General features: G+C 49.1%; 1 protein-coding gene across 1 annotated transcript in view; it reads left to right on the forward strand.

The window, feature by feature from the left end:
* Positions 1-859: 859 nt before the first annotated feature.
* The window catches only part of LOC144729025 (angiotensin-converting enzyme-like), a 59,262-nt gene continuing 37,332 nt past the window's right edge, over positions 860-22,789 (forward strand). The window contains exons 1-12 of the mRNA XM_078608857.1: positions 860-1,271; positions 2,627-2,791; positions 3,552-3,651; positions 7,638-7,781; positions 8,665-8,856; positions 9,048-9,145; positions 11,074-11,246; positions 12,022-12,248; positions 14,038-14,185; positions 15,092-15,190; positions 17,149-17,271; positions 18,880-19,091. Coding sequence (XP_078464983.1) covers positions 1,029-1,271; positions 2,627-2,791; positions 3,552-3,651; positions 7,638-7,781; positions 8,665-8,856; positions 9,048-9,145; positions 11,074-11,246; positions 12,022-12,248; positions 14,038-14,185; positions 15,092-15,190; positions 17,149-17,271; positions 18,880-19,091 — 1,924 coding nt within the window. The 5' untranslated portion in view covers positions 860-1,028. The remainder of the gene's footprint in view (positions 1,272-2,626; positions 2,792-3,551; positions 3,652-7,637; positions 7,782-8,664; positions 8,857-9,047; positions 9,146-11,073; positions 11,247-12,021; positions 12,249-14,037; positions 14,186-15,091; positions 15,191-17,148; positions 17,272-18,879; positions 19,092-22,789) is intronic.

Genomic DNA, 22,789 nt, shown 5'->3' on the forward strand with positions numbered 1-22,789 from the left:
CCGTCGTGATGACCGGCACCATCACCACCAAAGGCAAAGTTCACCCGGATAGCCTTCACAGGCTGTTGGGGCAAGTGCTGTTAGCGAGCACCTATGAAGGCCGGCACGGAACACGAGCGGGGTGGGTGGCCAACACCACGCCCGGCCGCCTTTGTCTCCCCAGTGGTGATGTTTACACACCGTACTAGGTACTAATTTTAGGCTGAGTCGACCTAGGGGAGGCCCAGGACCGGTTCAGATCGTCGTCACTGGTATTGGCCGTGAGCGGGAATCAAACTCGGGTCGCCGGGTTCGTAGCGCAGCGTGTTAATGACCGCGCCACCACCCTCTATCACCACCACGACTATCAGGGTCACAACCACCATCGCCATGATCATCGGCACCACCAATCATGATGATGATGGATTTGAAGCTTTCGTGACTGCAAGGATTCATACTCTTAGGTTTTTTCGGTAAAGTCACGTAGGTAAAAAATTAAAATTAATAAAAGTAAAATAAAAATAAAAATCACGACGTTTCGGAGGCAACACAAGCTTCCGTCTTCAGGTGGAACCGTCACAGCACGATAGCTGTATCAAGTGAAAAAACCTAAGAATATGATGATGATCACCATCGCCTTCACCGCCATCACCAGCATCGGTATCGTCACCTCCACCGTCTCACGTCCACCGCGGACGTGCCCATCCCCTTCCCATTGGGGGCGCGGCTCCAGAGGCCCCTTCTGCACCAAGTCTCCCTCCTCGACCTCCTCCTCCTGCTCCTCTCCGCCTGCGCACGGGACCCAGAATAGCTCGGCGCGTCCCACGGCACCTGCTCGCCCCGTCCATCACGGGAGCCCCGCTCACAAAGAGGCGCGGCGCTAATTGATCATTAACCACTTAAGGGCACCGCTCGGCGAGGCATCACGGGCACAGGGAGCGTTCCGGTCAACCCAGGAACTCGGCGCAGAAGAGGTGGCCCAGTGTCCCGTGACTCCCCGTGGTCACCTCATCCACGGCGAGCCTCCCAAGCGCAGCGGGCCGCTGGCTATGGCGAAGGTGCCGATGGTGGTGGTGGTGGTGATGGCAGTGTTGGCGGTGGTCGAGAAGCTCGTGCAGCCGAGCCGAGCCCAGCAGCTGCCTCTGCCCGACGAGGAGTTTGGCCGGAACGAGAGCGGGGCGAGGAGCTTCGTGCAGGCGCACAGCGCCGCGGCCGAGCTGGTGCTGGAGCGAGCAGTCCTTGCCGCCTGGGGTCACAGCACCAACATGACCGCCGACAACCTGGAGCGACTGGTACCGCTGCACGATCTCCACTGCACGACCCTGACCTCTCGCCCTCTGTCGTGTCTCCACGTTTGCCTCTTGTCCATGGGCCCTGCGTCAACTTGTGTCTCTGAGTTGTTGCGGATAGAGCGCTTAGGGCTTCAAGCTTTCGTGACTGCAGGAATTCATATTCTTGGGTCTTTCGGCAAAGTCACGGAGATAGGTTCAAAGAAAATAATCGAAATTAACAGAAAACTACGACGTTTCGATCGCAAAGCAAGCGGTCGTCTTCAGGTTAAAACGACCGCTTACGTTGAGATCGAAACCTCGTAGTTTTCTGTTATGTTTGCTTATTTTCTTTGAACCTATCTACGTGACTTTGCCGAAAGACCCAAGAATACGTTTAGAGCTGCTTTAAACTTTCTCACGTGATGTTCGTCACTTCGTTGAGCTGTAATTTGTGGCCAGGTCGTTTCTGAAAAATAAGTTAATAGCTCAGTGGGGGTCACCTGGTAAAATATATATTTTAGTGATTTCTTAACTTTCCTATACTTTGCATTTTAATCGGCTATTGTATTGTTATTCTTGGTTCTTTCGGTAAAGTCACGTAGAAGGGAAGTAATACAATAATATAAATGTTTTATATTTATATTTTATTATTATTATTACTTCCCTTCTATATTTATATTATTTTATTACTTCCCTTCTACGTGACTTTACCGAAAGAACTAAGAAGATGAATCCCTGCAGTCACGAAAGCTTTAAGTCAAAATGTATTGCATTGTTTGTTGTTGTAACTCTCTGACCCGTCGCTACTGGACATCTGCACAAAAAGGAGCTTGAAAGCTCATCGGATTCCTCCAGTATCAATAAATATTCAGATTCTGAGTCTCCGCGTCCCTGAGTTCCTCGTCTTCCCCGTAGCCCCTCGTTTCCCCCGAGTTCCTTGAGCCCCTTGTGTAGTAAATGAAGTGTACAAATAGCAAGTTATCGTGCGTTGTGCATTAAAGCGAAGAGTTAAGCATATTCTAAAAATAATAACCCACGTTAGACTTGGCGCTTATGTTTCTCATGAACTTGCAACGGACAAACAATGTACAATTACATTGATGGTACAACGTGCAATGACATAATTAATATACAATATTCAATTAGCGCTCAATGTACAACCAATTATAGGTCACATTCCTTACAATACAGTAGACGCGTCAAATTTTGCGCAATGTTCAATCATCGCTCAGGTGACATCGGTCTGGATCGTTTGTGTAACCAAACCTCAGGGGCGGGTGACCTGCGTCTGCATGGCTTAGAGAGCTTTACGTCCGCACAACTTGGGGCTTCTCTCGCGGGGAGCGCTGCCCATTAAAATGATCGATCGCCACCAGGTGGAGGCCAGGCTGAAGATGCAGGAGTTCACCGAAGCGTGGGGCGAGAAGACCAAGTACCTGTACGACGACATCAGGGACGGCTTCCCCGACGACCTCAGGCGCTTACTCAGGGAGATGAGGATCTTGGGCAGTGCCAACCTCGACCCCGCGGCCAGAGAGGAGGTCACTCTGCACAGCACACGAGTGGCCACGTGTCACCGCGTGTCACCGTGTGTCTCCACGCTGCACGCTGCTCCTGTGTGTCCCTAGGCTGCACCCCCACATCCCCACCCCTTCATAACCACCACTGGCGCTGTTCCGTCGGCATATTCTCAAGATATGGCAATCACTCGTTGTCCTTTTTTTCAATCCATTCATCATCATTGACTGCCATCAGTTTTGCCTTTCACCGAATTCACGCAGCACAGATTTGCCCCATTGCTTCATCTAATCTATTTTAATCACCTCATCTTCACCATTACATTCATATGTACCGTTCTTAATTATCTGGAAAGCGCCTTGGGCTAAGGTGTTATATAAATGACGTTAAGATGAGATAAAATTATTGTTTAATTCACCGTGGATGAGTGAAATCATCCGGCGATGAGAGTCCGTTTATTCGCAAATTTGTAAAATATTCCGCAAATCTGAAAACTTTGGTCTAACGGCAACGAATGTGGATTTCTACTCAAATGAGATTGCACTGAGACAAAATCGCCCCCTACTGGCACACGAATGCCCCGCTTACGGACCAGGTGCTGCGTCGCCTTACGTCACACAGGGACGGCTGCCAAGCGGGCATGCCCTTTCGAATGTGTTGAGATGTCAGGTAAGCCACTTAGTCAGCGTGTCAAGCGCTCAGAGACGCCCCGGAGAGGAAGGCGTCTCGATGACAAACAAACAAAATTAACTCTCACCGCTCTCGTCGCTGTTTGTCGTGCAGCTGAACCGGGTCATTCTGCAGATGCAGACGACGCACAGCACAGGGGCGGTGTGCAAGCCGGGCCACAGCTCAGGGCCTGACTGCTTCCCCTTGGAGCCAGGTGAAGCACCACCACCACCACCACCACCTAAATTCAGCTGCAACAGCCTGGAATGCTGTTCCGGGAATGATGACAGCAAGCCACTGTCATCTCGCCTTATTTTGTCCTCCTGATACATGTTTTGTCCTTATATGGTTACAGGAGTATCGGGTACAATGATTTATGATGATGATGATTACGATGGATGGTTCTTGCTTGTCCTCGAGTGGTGGTGCCTTACGCCAAAAACCACAATTCCATGCCAGACCCCAGCAGCATTCCGCAAAATAACGAGCGAGAAAATTGGCACTGAGGACCGGTGCTACCGCTGGCCAACATACGGCCCTGTGTGAACACCAGCAGCTGGGGTTTCAAACCCACTGCTCCGTCATCCTCTTCATCATCGTTCATGTACGGCCCCTTTTGTCAATCCCCTGCTGGACGAGGTCCTCACCACACCGTGCGGGTAAAGGGGGTTTTTTGACCATACTTCCCCACGAAGGGCACTGCCCTCTGCGCTGCCCTCTGCTGACAACGTAAGCCCTATTTCTTTATGCGTGGTGGTCGCCCATCCAAGAACTATGCAGACTCAGCCCTGATTATCTTCAGGAATAAAACGAGATTCGGCTCATTTTGGATCATCTGTATGCATGTATGCTGAACTTCTTTTGCACTGTACGTAGCCAACCGTGCTAATTGGAAATGCAGGGAAGGACAACAAACTAAAAACAAAAAGCAGTTCTCAAGAAATTTGTTTTCAATCTCGATTTAAAAGTGCATAGCTCCAGTGGCATCCTAATATAGGAAGGAAGAGCGTTCCAGACGGCCACATAAGCGCGTCTGAAAGCGCGCGATGCAGTGACCATCTTTGTTCCATGGCTAGCCAATAGTCCTGAATGCCCATTGTTTTGACTGACATTGTCGACTGTGGCTAAGAGCGAGGCTATGACCATTCCTGGCGTCTCAGGGAGGGCCTCCGATCTAGAAGATTGTGAGTCTTCTTACGGGTAGCGAAAGCATCTCAGGCCCGCTGGCAGGGCGGTTTCAAAACGGCTCGAGAGAGAATATCCAATGAGGCGCACACTGTCGCAATACCGCCCATGATGGTTGTCAGCTGCACTGTGCTTGCCCATTAACCAAATGACATTTGGCCCGTAAATGATGCTGATTAGGGTGCAGTAATTATTGCAATTCTCGTGAGCATATTTTTTTCGTGGCATGGAAACCAAAGGATAATGAGCGCAATGATGTCGAACAGCAGGCAGGCAGCCCCGGTTTATGGAATGGTGCAGTCAGCCTTAGCTCAGGAGACCATGCATGCCATCTTTGACTGGAAGCCACAATTGTTACATTAAATGGATTTTACACTACAGTGGAATTTGGGCCAGGGGCCACAAACAACCTTTTTTATTTTCAAAATATCCGTACATTGCCTCTACAGATTCAAATCATGCTACCGTCAATGTGCTGGCCATCCAGTCAAGTAAAATAACTCACAAATCTGTGGAAAAACAAAACGTAAGGAAATACGTGGGGTTAATGCGAACTTGATTCTTTGCTAAAGGTTTCTATTTGGTGTTTGAACATCTTAACACCTGTTTTATTTCCAGAAAGGGTAACACCTATTCTTATTTTTCATACATTGATGTTGGCAAAAAAGGTCCCGTAACATTTTCATTATCGTTTATATTGTGCTTTATAAAATAAAAAAAACAAACGTATTCAGAAGTGCAGCGTGACAACGATCAAAGGCAAGATAACTAAACCCTTCTAATTGTGGTGTCCTCGATTGAGAGAATACGGAATCTAATTCAAACGAGACCATGAGCCAAAGAAGATGTTGGCAAGTTGACCACTGCATAAAAAAAGATAAAATACAATCCACAGCAGTTCCAGTGCGAGTGCTTACCGCAATGTTTATATATTTTTTTTACTTAAAACGTACATTCTCGTAGCAAATGCAATGATCCGCGTTTTTTTTTGGGGTTTAGGCCACGTGGTAGTTTTAGTCATTGGCCCTCCACCAAAAGCCCCAAGCCACCGGTGGGTCTCAGGCCACCAGGGAAGAGGAGCTTTATTACTCTTTGGTTCTTTCGGTAAAGTCACGTAGGTGAAAATAAAATATAAAATAACTAAATCACGACGTTTCGGAGACAACACAAGCTTCCGTCATCGAAAGAACCAAAAAGTATGGATCCTTGCAGTCACGAAAACGTCAAATGTAGAAGGAGCTTTATTGGTCACAATTTGATCAATACAGTGACACGTGTAATCGATATCTTTGTAAACGTGACAGCCGTGTTAAGTGGTGGAGGGCTATTGACATTAATTTTATCCTAAAACTAACATGTGACCTAACCCAAAAACAAATACGTCATTTATTTATTAGTCTACGTGTTCAACTGGATGTGATGCTCATTGTATAAATTCAAACGGCATACGTTCAGGATTGAAAGTGTGCGTGCGTAAATGCGCCATCATTACGAGTTTGCTTTGGGTGGGTGTCTCACTTGACACTCTGTACACCCTTGTAAATGAGATGTTCCATCCAGGTGAAAGGTTTCATGATTCAAAAAATACAGTCGACGCCTGGGCAATAACTAAACCACATCTCAAACGTTGACCTTCAACATTCATCAAGAGATTTTTCAAGATAAAAAATAGTTACTTCTTGCATCTTGTCCTGGTGATGCTTATTCAAGCGAAACGCCGTAGTGTCTGTTTGCTACATTTGGTCATGAAGATTGTTCTTCAATTTTACCGGTGGACCGAAATAATAACTGGCGTGTCAACGCCTATACACGTGGCGATGACATTTGATTGGCTGTCGGTGGTGGAGGGTTCTTAAAGACACACAATTGTTCAGATAATTATTGTGGCCTAGCTCTATTATGAATCACACATTATATTCTTTGGGTCTTTCGGTAAAGTCACCTAGATAGGTTCAAATTAATAAAAAATAAAAGAAACAAAAAACTACGACGTTTTTTTGTTTATTTAACGTTTTTATTTTATTTTAATTAATTTGAACCTATCTACGTGACTTTACCGAAAGACCCACATAATATGAATTCCTGCAGTCACGAAAGCTTTAAGTCAAGATTTAATCACACATTAATCAACGTAAAGTGCTCGTGGGCTGAGCTTTTGTCGAATAACCCAACCAATAATAGGTAATGCATTTTCTCAGATTAACATGATCTATTGTAACTTATATGACGACAATAACCCCTCTGTGGTTTTCGCACCTGATAGATCCACAGTGATGACATCACATTTACCCCCCTCTATTTAAGACCGAGGCAGGAGGACTTTCTTCACAACTTTGCCTGTCGCCCGATGAGGCTGATTTTGTTATCACCAGCGAAACGTCGTACTCGAATTGTACATGTTGTGGGTGTACTCTCCAACACACCGGGGAGTTACGGAGATCTAACTAATTGGCACCGAGTCTCCACTCATTCTCGCTGGAGGGTTCTTGCCAAGATTTTTTCACAGTAGGGGGCGATGTTGCATGTTTTGTTAACGCGACAAACCTTACGAATTGACTGTGTCGGACAGGTGGCGGCTTTAATGACATGTATACAGGTACTCCTCTTCTTACGAATGAGTTAGGTTCCAGAGGTCTGTTTGTAAGTCGATTTGTTTTACTCCTGGCGATTCCAAACATGTTGTACGGCGTGCACACTAAACACGGGGAATGGCTAGTTGTATAATCTCCTGTAGATGTAGATGCCACTGGTTCTTCATGTTCTGCAGATGTAGATGCCACCACTGCCATCTGAACTTACGACTCGCAATCCGAACAGGCAACTTGACATACGGACAGGTTTGTCCGTATCTCTGAAAGTTCGTAAGTAAAATGTTCATAGGTAGAGGTGTCCCTGTATTTACGCGATCTAACCCAACGAAAAAAAATCCCCCTTTATTACGGACGATATTGGTCGCGAAAGCCTACTACTACTCCGCGTTAAACTGAGGTCACGCTGTCTGCGGTGGTCGCTCAGAACTCGACGACATCATGGCCACATCGCGAAGCTACACGCAGCTGCTCTACTACTGGGAGGGGTGGCGCAGTTCCGTGGGACGCCCCCTCCGCGCTCCGTACGCGCGCTTCGTCCAGCTCAGCAACGAGGCGTCGCGTGCCGACGGTACGGTGCCCCCCCCCGCTCCCCTACGGCGCCGTGTCCCCCCCCGACCCCCATTCGGAGGTGACCTGCGCAGCTTCGCCGCTCGATAGCCGCGGGGTGCACAGAGCGGATTCGATGCCGCGCCGTAACCCGCGGCGGACTTGTTGGTAGCCAGCAGCAACTTGATCCCCCGACTACTTCCTGTCCTCGTCTTAAACGCCTTTTACATCCTCCCCCTTCCTAACCTCGTCCTTCTCTTTCCCTCTCATCATCCTCCCTTGCCTTCCCCTCCCCAGCACTCAAATCCCATTCCCTTTCCCCGTCAGCCAGTAACTGATGGTCCATTGTTAATTCTTGTAAAGCGCTTTGACAAAAGCGCTCTTTTGAAATCCTCGATAAGATACTGCGTGCCCTGAGCCACTTGTGGCACTTGGCACGTGGCGCGTCTTGTGACTGTTAGATCGGTCCTCCCGTCGTGTCTGGCATTCTTATGTCAGGAGTGTTATACCAACTTTGTGCGGTAGGGGGGGGGGGCGATTTTGCTGCCATGTATGATCCCCGTTGAGTAATTTCCAGGTCACATTTCAGTATCGGGATGTTTGGCCGTTACCAGTTTTTTTGCACGTCAGGTGACATTGCTGGACTGCGTGTCCATACCGCACAGGGCGTTGTGTTACGTCCACCAACTCAAAAGTAAAAATCCGTGGCCTTATCATTTTAGACAGCAGCAGGAGCAGCAGGTCAATGAGTCAATCGTACTCCGGTTTCATCTTTGTTAGGATTCATCAGCACGGTTGTAGCCATTATCACCTCTTGTCACCCTGGACCTCGGGGGGCTTTACGTGGTCACTTTTGGGTGGGTGGGGGGGGGACAGACTGTCTCTGCGGTACGTACCATTTGCAGGCTTCGCGGACACGGGCGATTTCTGGCGCTCCGTCTACGAGACGGAGACGTTCCGGGCGGACCTGGAGCGCCTGTACGACGAGCTGCGGCCCCTCTACCTGCACATGCACGCCTACGTGCGGCGCAGGCTGCACCGGCGCTACGGGGAGCGGCTCGTCAACCTGCGCGGCCCCATTCCCGCACACCTGCTCGGTGGGTGAGATGTTAGCGACCTCGCCTGGTACGCAGGAGGTCGTGGGTTCGATGTCGATCCTGACGCCTGCTGCTGTATATTTGGAGTTTGCGTCTCTCTCCCCACCGTGGTCGTGTGGAGCCCTCTCCTGCAGTGCACAGACTCCCTCTCGATCCCCCTGTTGACCTTCCCTCACCCACCATTACCCCAGGTGACATGTGGGCCCAGCAGTGGCAAGGCATCTACGACTTGGTGATGCCCTACCCCGGCAAGACCAGCGTGGACGTCACCAGCGCCATGGTGCAGCAGGTAGAGCGTTATCCTTTCTCCCTCCTGGCAGAGTGCCTGCTCCGCCGAATTCCAGGACACCTTTTCTTTTTGATGTACAGTCAGTTCTCCCATAACTCGGTGGTAGTTGCGCTCCCGAAGAACGTTACGGGAAAAACCGCATTATAATAAATAATATACAATATAGGGGTGAAGCACAGTCCGCAATAACATGTGTGATGCGTACGCAGGCTGAACAAAGACTGAGGCGCGTGGGTAGCCTCTAGAAGCATCCAGCAGCATCCCAATACCTTGTGCGATGCTACGCCAAGGCAGCCGTACAACCGCTTATTCCTACTCGCGCTGTGACGTAGTTCTGTTCACTCAATCGCGTTAGATCCAATTCGCATCTGCATTTTATATTTTAAAAAAAAGTGTTCCCTTAATTCATTCATCTCGTTATATTCAATTCGCGTTATGAAATAATCGCGGCGTTATCGGAGAACAGACTCTATATATGTCGAGCCCATTTTCACAATGCACTGCTGGATGAGGGCCCTTCCATGCTGTGTGGGTATTGGGCGTTATTTGACGATGCTTCACCACGTTGGTCAGCGCAGGCTGACGAAGGCGGAGATCATAGATGCTGAAGCATAGTACAGTACAATAATGGTTTATGCTGCACTGACCTCCGCTGACAGCGTATATCCCAATAACAGCTGTGTCATGCATGGTGGTCACCCATCTAAGTCCTATCCAGGCTCAACATTTGCTTAGCTTCCTCAGGTGATTTGATCATAAGGTTTATTCTTTCGTCTTTATTTCTTTTCTACCAAATAAGGCCCGCTGAGCAACGTATCTCTTTTTCGGAAGTGACCTGGCCACAAATGATAGCTCAACGAAGTGGCTTATCATCATCACGTGGCAATGTATAGCAGCCAAATACTCTAAACGTGTGATGTTGATTCTAAATGTGGAGGGAAAACCCGGAGGACCCGGAGAAAAATACACGCGACCATGGGCAGAGACAACACGCAAACTCCAAATATGCAAGCATCAGGGTTGGGATCGAACCCACGACCTCCTGCATACCAGGCGAGGTAGTTGACATCTCGCCACCATGGCGCTCCCCATGAAGGGGTGGTGGTAGGAGCGGGGGTGGAGTCTCAAGATTGCACGAGCCACCCATCTCCACGCCGTTGCTTATGAGGAGAGATCAGCAGTAGACGCACGGTCTGCATCGTCAGGGACGCTGCGGCCTGGACGCGGGCACGCGGGCCCCACTCCGGTGCCGCTGCGAGAGCCGTACACATCGGCCTTCGTCTCTTGGGGGATTCGGCCTGTTACAGTCGGTCGGATCGTCAAACGAAATCGACGCTTGGACCCACAACGAGCACGTCAAATCATGTGGAAGAGTTTATTATTTTGTTGGATGACATGAGTGAAGTGAACACTGCATTCCAAGGTTACATTTATGGCTGTATTTTCTTGCAATAAAAAAGATGATCACGAATCATTGGATATTCATCCAACCACTGGAGGGGTGAATCGCAAAGCCCTCTATCTAAGCGCCAGCTTCGCACTGGACCACGGAGAGGCTGCCACCACACGCCTCAAGCGGCACGAAACTAAACTCTTTTTACTTAACCAGGTAAGGCCCACTGAACTGCAATATAGATCTTTTTCAGAAGCGACCTGGCCACGAATGATAGCTCAGCGAAGTGGCTTATCACGTGGACATTTATAGCAGCCAGTCGCTCGAAACGCGTGCCGATTCTAAACATAGAGGGAAAAACCAGAGAAGAATCCACGCGACCACATCCACGCAGGCAAATTACAAATATACATCAGGCGTCAGGGTTGGAATCTAACCCCCGACCTGCTGTCTACCAGGCGAGGTAGTCAATATCTCGCCACCGTGGAGTGACCCGAGGCTGCTGTCCTCCCGCCCCCTCACTCGGGCGGCTCAGGGGTGGAACGCCACGCACATGTTCCGCGTCTCGGAGGAGTTCTTCACCTCGCTGGGCCTCATGGAGATGCCCCCCGAGTTCTGGAACGGCTCCATGCTGGAGAAGCCCGCGGACGGGCGCGAGGTCGTGTGCCACGCCTCCGCCTGGGACTTCTACAACCGCAAGGACTTCAGGTGAGTGCCGGGGCACCACGTACTCCGGTGCCGCGTCATGCGCTGCCGAATTAATTGATGCCGCTTTCCCCACGACCAACTGGGAAATGGAGCTCTCATCGGCTCTTTCGAATCGGGAAAGTGGGCTCAGCCCAGAGTTTCCACGGTAGCCTTGCCGGGCCAACCTGGCACCAGCTGTTCCACAGCGGGTGGCTCAGAGCCGCACACAGCTTCTCAAGCGCAGTCACTCCACTCTGAGCTTCTCAAGCGCAGTGAGCTGATGGTCCCGGCCTGGTCACCAATAACATCACGAAAAAACGCCAACAAACTGGATATGGCTTTCCACTGTGGCTTTATTCCATTTCTAACGATTCAAAATATATATTTTTGACTATCATGCAACCAAAATGTATCTGTGGCAGACCAGGTGGTATAGAGGTCAGTTGAAAGGATTTCAGAAGAAGTTCTGTGATATCTCCTTCTGCATGCCGTTCTTTAAAATGTAAAGCTTCGTGAGCATCGCGAATAGATTCTGTCTCAGTATGCCGACATCACAAATGGGTTAAAACTGGAGGAAAACACATCACTTCCTTTGCCAATGTAAATAAACATCATGGCTATCGGACAATTACACGCATTCTCTATATATATCTGCTGAAAGTCAATCTGTAATTTGTCTTTACATGAAATATTCACTCATTCAGCCACACTCATCCATCGCACCGCCGCTCCATCACCGCCACCCGGCCACTCCAACCACCGTGAGCCAGGCCACGCGTGGCTTCCGTCTCCGCAGGATCAAGCAGTGCACGTCGGTGACGATGACCGACCTTGTGAGGGCGCACCACGAGATGGGCCACGTGCAGTACTTCCTGCAGTACAAGGAGCAGCCCGTGCCGTTCCGGCGCGGAGCCAACCCGGGCTTCCACGAGGCCATCGGCGACGTCATGGCGCTGTCCGTGGCCACGCCGCGTCACCTGAAGAAGATCGGGCTGTTGGAGCCCAGCTACGTCGAGGATCCAGGCAAGCGTATTCACTCGTGGCGTGCGGAAAGCAACGGCCCGATGTTTCTGGTCTGTGCCAATCTTTAGTTTTTTTCCCCTCCCAATTTTCTGCAAGTTATGCTATACGTGTCATGTCGTGAGAAGGAGTATCCATTCGAAACTCGCGCAGAGCAATGCAACCCTCTTTAATGGCCCACAGAAGTGGCTGTGACAGAGCTACTTCTGAGATTCCTTGAAGTGACCGCTGGTTCGCATGCCAGAGGTCACTTTACCACCCGCTCTGCATTTGAGATCAATGTTGGTTGCATGACAGTCAAACTGATACATTTTATTTTCAGAGTTGGCATTTAATCAAATCAAGTGCAGAACTATTTTTCGTGTGCAGTATTTAATGACCGGGCTGAGCCCATCAACTCACCTGACTTGAGAACCAACTGTAATAATGTTAATAAACACGATTCATGATGACCACACATTTGAAGAATCAGAGGCAATGTTCGATCGCGAACTCGGAGGCGCGGAGTCATAGCTCCAAGTCCCAAATACGTCTGTCTGGATAGCTGAGAGCCTGAACAGGTGACAGCCTGGCCAGGTGAGAGCCTGAGCAGGTGAGAGGTTTGACAGGTGAGAGCCTGAATAGGAGAAAGATTGAACAGGTAAGAGCCTGGACAGGTGAGAGACTGGACAGGTGAGAGCCTGGACAGGTGAGAGATAGAACTGGTAAGGCCCTGAACAGGAGAGCATTGAGTCGCTGCTTGACGGTGGATGGTGCTTGGATCCTGCAAATGTGCGTTGGGAGAAAGTTCCAGATGATGATGCGGCTTACAGAGAAACACCGCTCGGCCCGATGGTTCTAGGTAAGATAAGCAGATTATTGGGCATGCCCTGTAGGATGCAGAGGTTTGCGGTGGTCAGCGGAGTGAGATGGTGTGGCTGGCCAGTTTCGAATGTCCGATGTTCCTCTCAGCGGCGCAAAGCTCTTCTGGAGTAATTGACGGCACGTGTTTATATGATGTGATTTTGGTAGTTCGGGTAACCAATGATTTATTTCGCGACTGCCATCGATACGTGCTGTGGATTATAACGTTGTGATGATTAGAACACGTCTGGCAGGCTTATCTTATGTAGATTTATATAGCGCCTTAATCCAAGGTGCGAAGTAAAGCACAAAAACAATGAAATAAAAATGGGAAAAAAGTACAAAGCTATGGGAAAGTTATGTATTAGTAACCACGACGTGATGGAACATGTATAACATATTGTAAAAAAATTACTACATATTGTGAATGATAACATATTTATAACATATCACATATATATGAAAGGGAAATTTGTGAATGTGTGTCTGTTAGAGATGTTTAGCATGCTTCCCAACATGCAAGAAACTTGAAATTTGGCATGTGGGTAGCTTCCAGACTGTATACAATGCAAAAAGTATAAAAATTGACTTTTGTATTTGGGGAGGGGGGGGGGGCAATAATGGATATATTTTTCACGGCAAGTGAGCGGTGACGTCACATCTGTGATGTCACCCGCATGCGGCAGCGTCACGCAGTGTGCCTGCTGACGTCACGCACCCCCACCCTCCGCGTAGGCCGTCTATTAATCCAAGACAAGAATCCAAGTCCCGGGCTAAGCCGGATAGTAAAGCTAGTATCGTATAAAATGATAACATATCGTAAAAAGGGCCTCATAGAAAAGCAGATGGAGCTGAACCTTGGCACTGGTTGGCTTGACGAGTCACAATCTGATGAGTCCTAATGTGACACATCCTGACCTGACGAGTCCTGATCTCGGCCCTGCGCAAGCAGAGAGCGACATCAACTTCCTGCTGTGGATGGCGCTGGGGAAGATCGCCTTCCTGCCGTTCGGGTTCCTCGTCGACCAGTGGCGCTGGGACGTGTTCAGTGGGCACACCCCTCCCGAGCGCTACAACCAGGACTGGTGGCACCTCAGGTAGGGTGGGAGAGTGGGGGGGGGGGCATCAGGTCCCACAGGGTGGGCGTCACTGGGTAGGAGGCCCTCCCACGCGTCTCCCTCGGTCGTTGTGTTTACACGCTTTCATTTAACTCACTCTGTCTGTTGTCGTTGTTGTCGTTGTTGTATCCTCAAATCTTGTAACTCAATTTGAACCCACTTCCCAATGTGGTATCGACTGCAAACTTGGTATACTCACGTCATACTGATGACAATACTATGTTCTGTCATAAAAAATATATAGTTTTAAACATTATTTTTTATATGTTATGTTTCGGCTTGGGTCTAATTGTCCACGGTCAACTGACATTGGCTGTAATTGCCCACGGTCCATTACGTTATGGCAAGCTTCGGGGCCACTTCCAGGAGTCGTGGAGTTCTTCCATTACTGGTACATTTCACAAAAGCGTGTTTTTAAAAAGTAAAAAAAAGACTTATTTTAGTCGGTGGTGGAGTTTGCGCGGGCTCACGGAACTGGTAGTTGGGGGGGTGTGTGAGACATAAACTGTCTCCGCTGTGACACACACAGAGTCGCTCCTTTCGGCAAAACGACGTTGACAGTATACAAATGAAGTGTGGAATCAATGTTAAATGCAATGTACGTCAAGAATAGTGGTTGGCAAATTGTTAAAAATGGTCCATGACGTACGACCACCTTCTAAGGTGGCAGTCGTCCCTTGTTCCTCCCTCCAGTCCTCCGTGCAGAGTGTTGGAATGGAGGGCCCAGTTAATTGTCCCACTCGGCTCTGTGTCGTGTAGACACAACCCCCCGCTGGGCTGGTGGTTGTCTCAAGCGGTGAGGACGTCACCACGCCACCGCCGTGGAACGACGTGGGGGTCACTTTTGAGCCCCTCTCCCCCCGAATGCGCTCGCTCATCTTGCAGGACCAAGTACCAGGGGATTTGCCCCGGGGTCCCCAGGACCGAGGAGGACTTCGATGCCGGTGCCAAATACCACGTTGCGGCAAATTCCCCCTACATCAGGTAACGCGGCGCTCCCAGTGAGCTCTGTCGTCATGCTCATCACGCTGCCTGGGCAGACAGCCCCCGTAGGTGGGCACTGCACATTTCGTCATTTGTTTCCACTTTCCTCTCTGTCTTGTGTCAGTATGCTCAAGTAGTGGCCACATCACCAATCTCTTGTGATGTAGTCGTCCAGCCATTCTCTGTTCAGGTCTTTTTCTCTGTCCGCTTCCTTCCATTTTTATTTTACACGCTTTTATATAACTCACTCTACTGTTTGGTTTTTTCGGTAAAGTCACGTAGGTAAAATTAAAATAAATAAAAATGAAAACAAATGAATTAAATCACGACGTTTCGGAAGCAACACAAGCAACCGTCATCAGGTGTGACTGAGCTATCACACCTGAAAATTACTGAAGTAATTTTGCTGGAGCAGTCACACCTGATGACGGTTGCTTGTGTTGCTTCCGAAACGTCGTGATTTCATTTATTTGTTTTCATTTTAATTTATTAATTTTTTTATCTACGTGACTTTACCGAAAAAACCAAAGAGTATGGATCCTTGCAGTCACGAAAACTTCAAATCGAGAATTAACTCACTCTGTCTGTTGATCCTCAAATCTTGTAACTAAATTTTTACCCACTTCCCAATGTTGTATCGACTGCAAACTTGGTATACTTATGTCATACTGATGATAATACTATATTCTATCATACAAATAAAAAAAACACATTTTAAAACATTCTTTAACACGCTTTTTATAAACTCACTCGGTCTGTTGTTGTTGTCGTATCTTCAAATCTTGTAACTCAATTCTTACCCACTTCCCAATGTCGTATCGACTGCAAACTTGGTATACTTATGTCATACTGATGACAATACTATATTCTATCATTGAAAAAAAATATATTTGTAAACAATCTTTTTTACATGTTATGTTTCGGCTTGGGTCTAATTGTCCACGCTCAACTGACGTTGGCTGTAAATCACCACGGTCGCTTACATTATGGCAAGCCTCGGGGCCACTTCCTGGAGTCGTGGAGTTCTGCCATTACTCGTACGGTACATTTCATTAAAGCGTGTTTAAAAAAAGTATTTTTGAAATATTACTTATTCCGAATAACAACACTTTTAATAAAATATAAGAATAGGTTTGCAATGCATATACTGTCAGAGCATGTTTTCTTATTTGTATTTTCACTACAAGTATATGTGGTGAATGCAGACATGATTCCTTGCTAAAGGTTTCAGTTTGGTGTTTTTACATCTTAACACAACTGTTTTATTGCCAGAAAGGGGAAACCCTATTCTTATATTTTTATACTGGCAAAGGAGGTTCCATGAAACACTTTTAATGTTCCTGGTATTGTCCATCCTACACATGTGTCCAAATACTGCCACTTTCCTTCTCATCACTGCCTGCATCATCAGGTTGTCTTCTTCTATGTGCCACCATTCTCTTCTACGTTGGTCACTCATTGGGTCCAGCTTCGATGCAGCCTCCTTCTATAATTGCGATACAATTTAAATGTCAATATCTGATCTCTGTCAGTTTTTTTCAACGTCAAAGTATCACAGGTGGTCTCCGAGGAGGCTATAAATGCCACCCCGGATTGATTTGGTCGTCTCAGGTGCCACGTGCAGGTGGATTAATTGATCATTGATGATTCATTGATCACTCAACTGCACAGGCAATTTGGCAACGATGTCCCGGAAGCACGCGCGCGCCCGTGTGGTGGAGAAAGCGCCGATGATGAAGTCACTGCCGGCACATTCCAGCTCCTCGGTGAATCCACCGGCACACGCACGGTCACCTGGCGTGGAGTCACAGAGCCTCTTCAATCCTCAGAAGCTCTGTGACGCCAATCACGGCGATGGTCGTGGCAATGACGATAAAGCCGACGCCAATCGGTGTGCCAACGACGCGCCCGACAGCAGTTGGAGACCGCGGTGTCCCTGCCGTCCCGCCCGCGCGCAGGTACTTCGTGAGCTTCATCCTCCAGTTCCAGCTGCACGAGGCGCTGTGCACGGCCGCGGGGCACGCGGGGCCCCTGCACACGTGCGACATCCACGGCTCCGTGGAGGCCGGCAGCCTGCTCGCGTGCGTCGTCGTCGTCTTCATCATGCCGCACGCCCCACACACACACGCGCACACCGCATAGCGAGCCTTGCCAATGCGGGTGCACGAGGAGCGGGTCGCTCACCCACGCAGACACGCAGGACATGGGGGCGACGGCCTTCCAATGCCATGCAGGTCACGGGGGTTAACATCTCGCAGGAGCGCGTGGGTTCGATCCCGACCCTGACGCCTGCTGCTGTATATTTGGAGTTTGCGTGTCTCTCTCCCTAGTCGCGTGGATTTTTCTCCGGGTCCTCAGGCTTTGCCCTCCACAATTTAGAATCAAGCGTTTCGAGTATTTGGCTGCTATACATTCCACGTGATAAGCCACTTCGTTGAACTACTATTTGTGATAGCCAGGTTGCTTTTGAAAAAAAACTTCATATCTCAGTGGTAGGCCTTATCTGGTAAAAGAAACATTTCTGGCTGTCAGTTTTGTACTGTTAACACTGTCGGCTGTGAGACAACTCTCGTGCATGACCATAATGAATCGGTTAAGACCGGCGGTCGCTTCGTGGAGGAGAAGCTGTAGCTGCACGTGCAGGACACAAGGGGGCCCCGCATGAACGAGGCGGAGGTGGCCATGGCGTGGCTTCCCCACTCTGCAAACCGCGCAGCCTCTTCATCTCGCGCACGAGACCATTTCCCGTGTTAATGAGAATCAGAATTAGTTTTTCCTTCAGAATCTGAATTTTTTTTTTATATTGGAGGAGGAATCCGATGAGCTTGGCCCGTCTAGCGTGGGGCCCCACCACCTCTGCCACGTCGTCGCTGTCTCCCCGGCTCGCGGCGTAGCGAGGAACGCACCTGCGATGCCTCCGCACGCCCCAGAGCCCGGCTCTAGCTGGGGTGGGAACGGTAGAGCTGTTGTTGTGGGGGGGGGGGGGGGGGCGGGGAGTTGGGGCCCCCCTCCCCCCACCATGATCACAGTGAACTCGGGCAGCCAAAGGGAGATTTGGTAGCGCAGAGTCCAGCCCCAGCATTCCCTGCATCCACCTTGCGTGCCCACAGGGAAACCTGCCACTCGGGGTGGAGGGGGGGGGGGTTTGCCCCTTTCAAATGGTTGAGATGAGACGTTTGATGTAAAGCGCTCTGAGACTCGCGACTTACGCTGTGTCACAAAACAAATCGTTTAGTGATTTGTGTTTTTCTGTGAATGCGCGCCTGCGTAATTGTCTTATAGGGTTCCTCGCTAACAGCACTTGCCCCAACGGCCTGTGCGGGCTACACGGGTCGATCCCTTTGTCGTTGCGCGTGTGTGCGTGTGTGTGCCGGAGAGTGGTTAGCGTGCCGGGTGAACCGGGATCGATTCACAACACAGCTAACAAGTGATGCCCTAACCAGTTCTGAGCCTCGCCCAGATCAACTCACCTGCCATACCAAACAATAATAACTTGGCTGCCGCAGTGGCTAAACGACAGGAGCAGGGAGACAGGGGTGGCTGTTGCATGGCTGGTGACCACACCGGCCCCTCGGTGCGTGACGCACCGTCCCGCCGTCGTAGGGCGTTCGCTAACAAGCGTTCGCGTCCGCCGACGAGTCTGCTAAAGGCTATACAGAGCCACCTTTGTCTCCGCGCAACGCGCCCAGGCGAACCCTGCAGGCGGGCTCCAGCCGCCCGTGGCCCGAGGCGCTGCGCGAGGCGACCGGCGCCGAGGCCTTGAGTGCCCTGCCGCTCGTGAAGTACTTCCAGCCGCTGGTGGAGTGGCTCCGGGAGGAGAACGCTCGCAACGGGGACGTGCTCGGTTGGCCCGACTACGACTGGAGACCCCCCGTGCCGGACGACTACCCCGGGAGCCTGGGTTGGTCCCCGAACTTCTGTGCACACCCAGCAATCATTCCGCCTGTTGTATATGTTGGGTATGAAAATTTTGATGTGTTGTATGCGTGCGTGGGTGAAATTATTATGTTGTATATGTGGGTTATGAATATTCAGTGAAAATAATAGTAATCAAATGAAATTTGGCCAAATGTGTAATTATCCGGAAATATGTTAATTTTATGTAATTATGCACATTTAATTATGCCAATTCGAGAGGTAATCGTAGTAATTATGCGAGTGGGTGGAATTATGATAATGCAAGTCGTTATGATAACCAGACCCCGCCTCGGTGACGAGGGTGGGTTATTGATCGGAATAAGGCAATTAATCGTATGCAGTTATGCAGGTGTGGTGTAAGTATGCAAGATTAACTTAGATTAACTGGGCATCGTTGTCTAGGTTCGTCTCATTCTCGCTTATCTTTAGGTCCCCGGTTCACCCCGTTATCGATTTAACATTTACTGAGTATGTGTTAGTGTGTTTATTAAGGTCACCAAGTTCAGATCTCAACGCAGAAGCAGATCTTATGCATAGACTTCAGGAAAGAATCACACAACCACTTCTGTATTAATCAATTTATTACTAATTCAACTTCAACTATGATATAGTATGCGAACTCTCAATCCCGGAACGTCAACACGGCATCAATACAGTATCATCGATGATTGTCTGATTTCACTTTGACAACGGCACATGGATCCCGCATAACGCGATGGTTGTTAGTGAGAGAGAGAGTCGTTAAAACATGCAAATACTATGCTAAGAAAAACCTTAACGTTAATGAATGATTACTCAATATTGTTCACGCAGTACAGTGCTCCTTATTGATAGGATGCGAGTACGCGCGGCGATTATGACTGAAAGATACTTGAAAGATTATACGGTGATAAAAAAAACACAATCAAAACAGTTATTATTCTTAAAGGCACCAATCTCAACAGATACATCGGCAGGTTATCTGACAGCAGAATGGCTCGGAGTAAAGGCCTGCGACGGTGCTCCTTTTCCGAAGATCGTTATCTTATATCAAATTTACTAATTGGGGACCAGATCACCTGATAAGGATCTGGTTCACGGCCACCACTCCCCACGTGAGCGTGGCTCGGCGGAAGGAGGTGCCAAGAATCAATTCGTATTGATGGATCTGTTGGGAATTTATGCGATTAAGAGTACAGCCCACTAAATATTAAAGATAAAATTACGAATACTCTTATAAACGACGGATGGCCATCACTCGGTCTCTAGTGTTCTCTTCACAGCCACGGACGGCTTATGGGTTCGAGTGGGTTTGAGTGGTAAGAGTTGTCTTCAATAGTCAGTGTTCGGAGTCGGTTCTTTATGTCAAACAGACGCCTGGTGGTCGTGTGGTGAGGGGGCGGTGCGCGTCATACGTATTAGTCGCTCCTCTGTCGCCGTGGGGAATTTGGTTTGGATGCTCGGTCGGTAGGTGGCGCCCACAGCTCGCTCCTGGCGTGCAGTGTTGGGTCGTCACCTCGTCGCCAAACCGCGACGCTGGCGGCCAGCAGAGGGACCTCCGACTCGGCAGAGGTTGGGCTGTCGCGGCCGAGTTGAGCTGTCAAGCGGGTCTTGCCCGCCTGCAGAGGAGACGGGGAGCCGCTTGAGTCGAGCCCCGAGAGCCGTCTGAACTCGGCTGAGTCCCAGAAGCTGCAGAGTCGAGCCGACCCGTTAGTCGCAGCTCGCCCTTGAGTCGACCCGCTCGGTCGAGCTGAAGATGAGTCGAGCCGACCCGCTGGTCGAGCTCGGCTGGTGAGTTGACCCTTCTGGTCGAACTCGGCTGGTGAGTTGACCCTTCTGGTCGAACTCGGCTGATGAGTCGAGCCGACCCTTCCGGTCGAGCTCGCTCATGAGTCGACCCGTTGGTCGCACTCGTGATGAGTTGACTCTCCTGGTCGAACTGGTTTCCAATGCTCAGAGTCCTTTCTTTTATGCCGAAAAATCCCTTTGGGTCCTGCCCACAAGGCGGGGTTTTCTTTTGATTTACTGTGTCAGGATCTGTCCGTGTGTAGGTGTGTTCATGTGTGTGTCCGTACGTCCGTGTGTCCTTGTGTGCATCACCCACGGTATTTTCCGTTGTCATACTCCCTCCATAAAATCCATGAGCAAACAATCAGATGTTACAAATTGCCTCGAAGTCGTCTCTCTGTCTGGGTGCAATATTATCTCTTGTCTGGCCTTCTTCATGAACCAAAACACAGACGTTACAAATCGTCTCACAGGCGTCTCTGTCCGTGTTGCACGACCTGGAGGGAGGGGCACACTCCCTCCGATCCTCACAGCACACAAATACATGGTTAAAAAGTTTTAAATTAACATTTGTCCCTTACCATTTCCCAGTTATGATTCTGTATGTAGCCTAAGGTGTGTCGTTTCCCATCGTGGTGCTTGACCCAAGTGGAGGTGCCTCCCCGAGCACATACACACTCCCATCCCGCGCTGCGGGGATACAAAGACGGCCGGGATCTCCCTTTCTCTCCGACCCTGGGTTTAACATCGCTCTTTTATTATGTATTTTATTTCGACCTGGTGGTGATTTATCCCGCTATCCTGGCTTTTCATAAGTTTTACTTTTGTCTTTTCATGCACAGGCTTATTATTATTAATTTATTTCCGATATCTTAGGTTAAGGGGTAAGTTTCTTGATCCTAGGAATTCGTATTCCTTGGTGTCTGCATGGTTATATAAGCGGAATATAGTTGACGGTGAATAGCGTTAACATTGATGTTATGTACGATATTATGTATTGTGATGTTTTTAACTTAACTTGGTCAGGGCTTTACTGACATGAAGTTGCATTTCATAGCCTCGCAGGTTTTTGCCTCACTCTGTCTCTGCTCGCCGTTGTTGTTGCTGTCCGGCTGACGCCGTTAACTCAAGGCCTCATTAATTTCCGTCACTCCTTGTAGGTGAGGGCGGTTGAACCTTGGAGTCAGTTCTGGTTTTTGTCTGCTTGCTTTTTCTGATGTCCCCTGACCCCGGGAGTTATCATTCCTACTTTTATGGCCTGTCGAAGCCCGACTCGCTGTTGCTGGCTGGTGTGTTGTTCCCGGCTTTTTTGCTTACGTTTGCAGTTCGCCGTGCTCTTAATTTCCTTCCCTCTTCAACCTTATATCGACTATTCGCTCCTGTCTGGGTGCGATTCAATTTTGACTTAGGAAGGTTCTGATTGTCATATGCTTTGGGTCGAGTTGTATATTAACGTATGGAAATAACATTTCATATTGACTTAATGATGGTGATGGTTCAGTAGGCGTAACTTGTGGCCTGGTTTAATTGGAGTGGGTGTGAATATCAATAACTTTAGCCTACCCTGTTGTTAAATTCTGACTTTAACGTTACTTTAATAGCAATACAGAATAATTGAGCTTTTCGACTTAACTAGGCGAACACGAACTTTTGGTGACCCCCGCAGCCTCGCCGTTCAGCTGAGTCTGCATCCTTGATATACAACGCTCTTATTCGTCTCACTGTGGCCATCCAACCTTCTGCTCTGGGAGTGTTATTCTTAATTTCAGGTCAAAGGCCCCCTCACAGCCGTGCAGGGTTGTTAATCAGCTCCCTCCCCTGTGCACACAGCGTTGCTGACCCACTTCATTTGACCACTCACCCTGGATTTAATAATTTAATTCCTTAAAACCATGCAGGATGGTTGGCTTTTTG

Source organism: Lampetra planeri, chromosome 31 (assembly GCF_965212315.1).
Source record: "Lampetra planeri chromosome 31, kcLamPlan1.2.h2, whole genome shotgun sequence".
Classification (NCBI taxonomy): domain Eukaryota; kingdom Metazoa; phylum Chordata; class Hyperoartia; order Petromyzontiformes; family Petromyzontidae; genus Lampetra; species Lampetra planeri.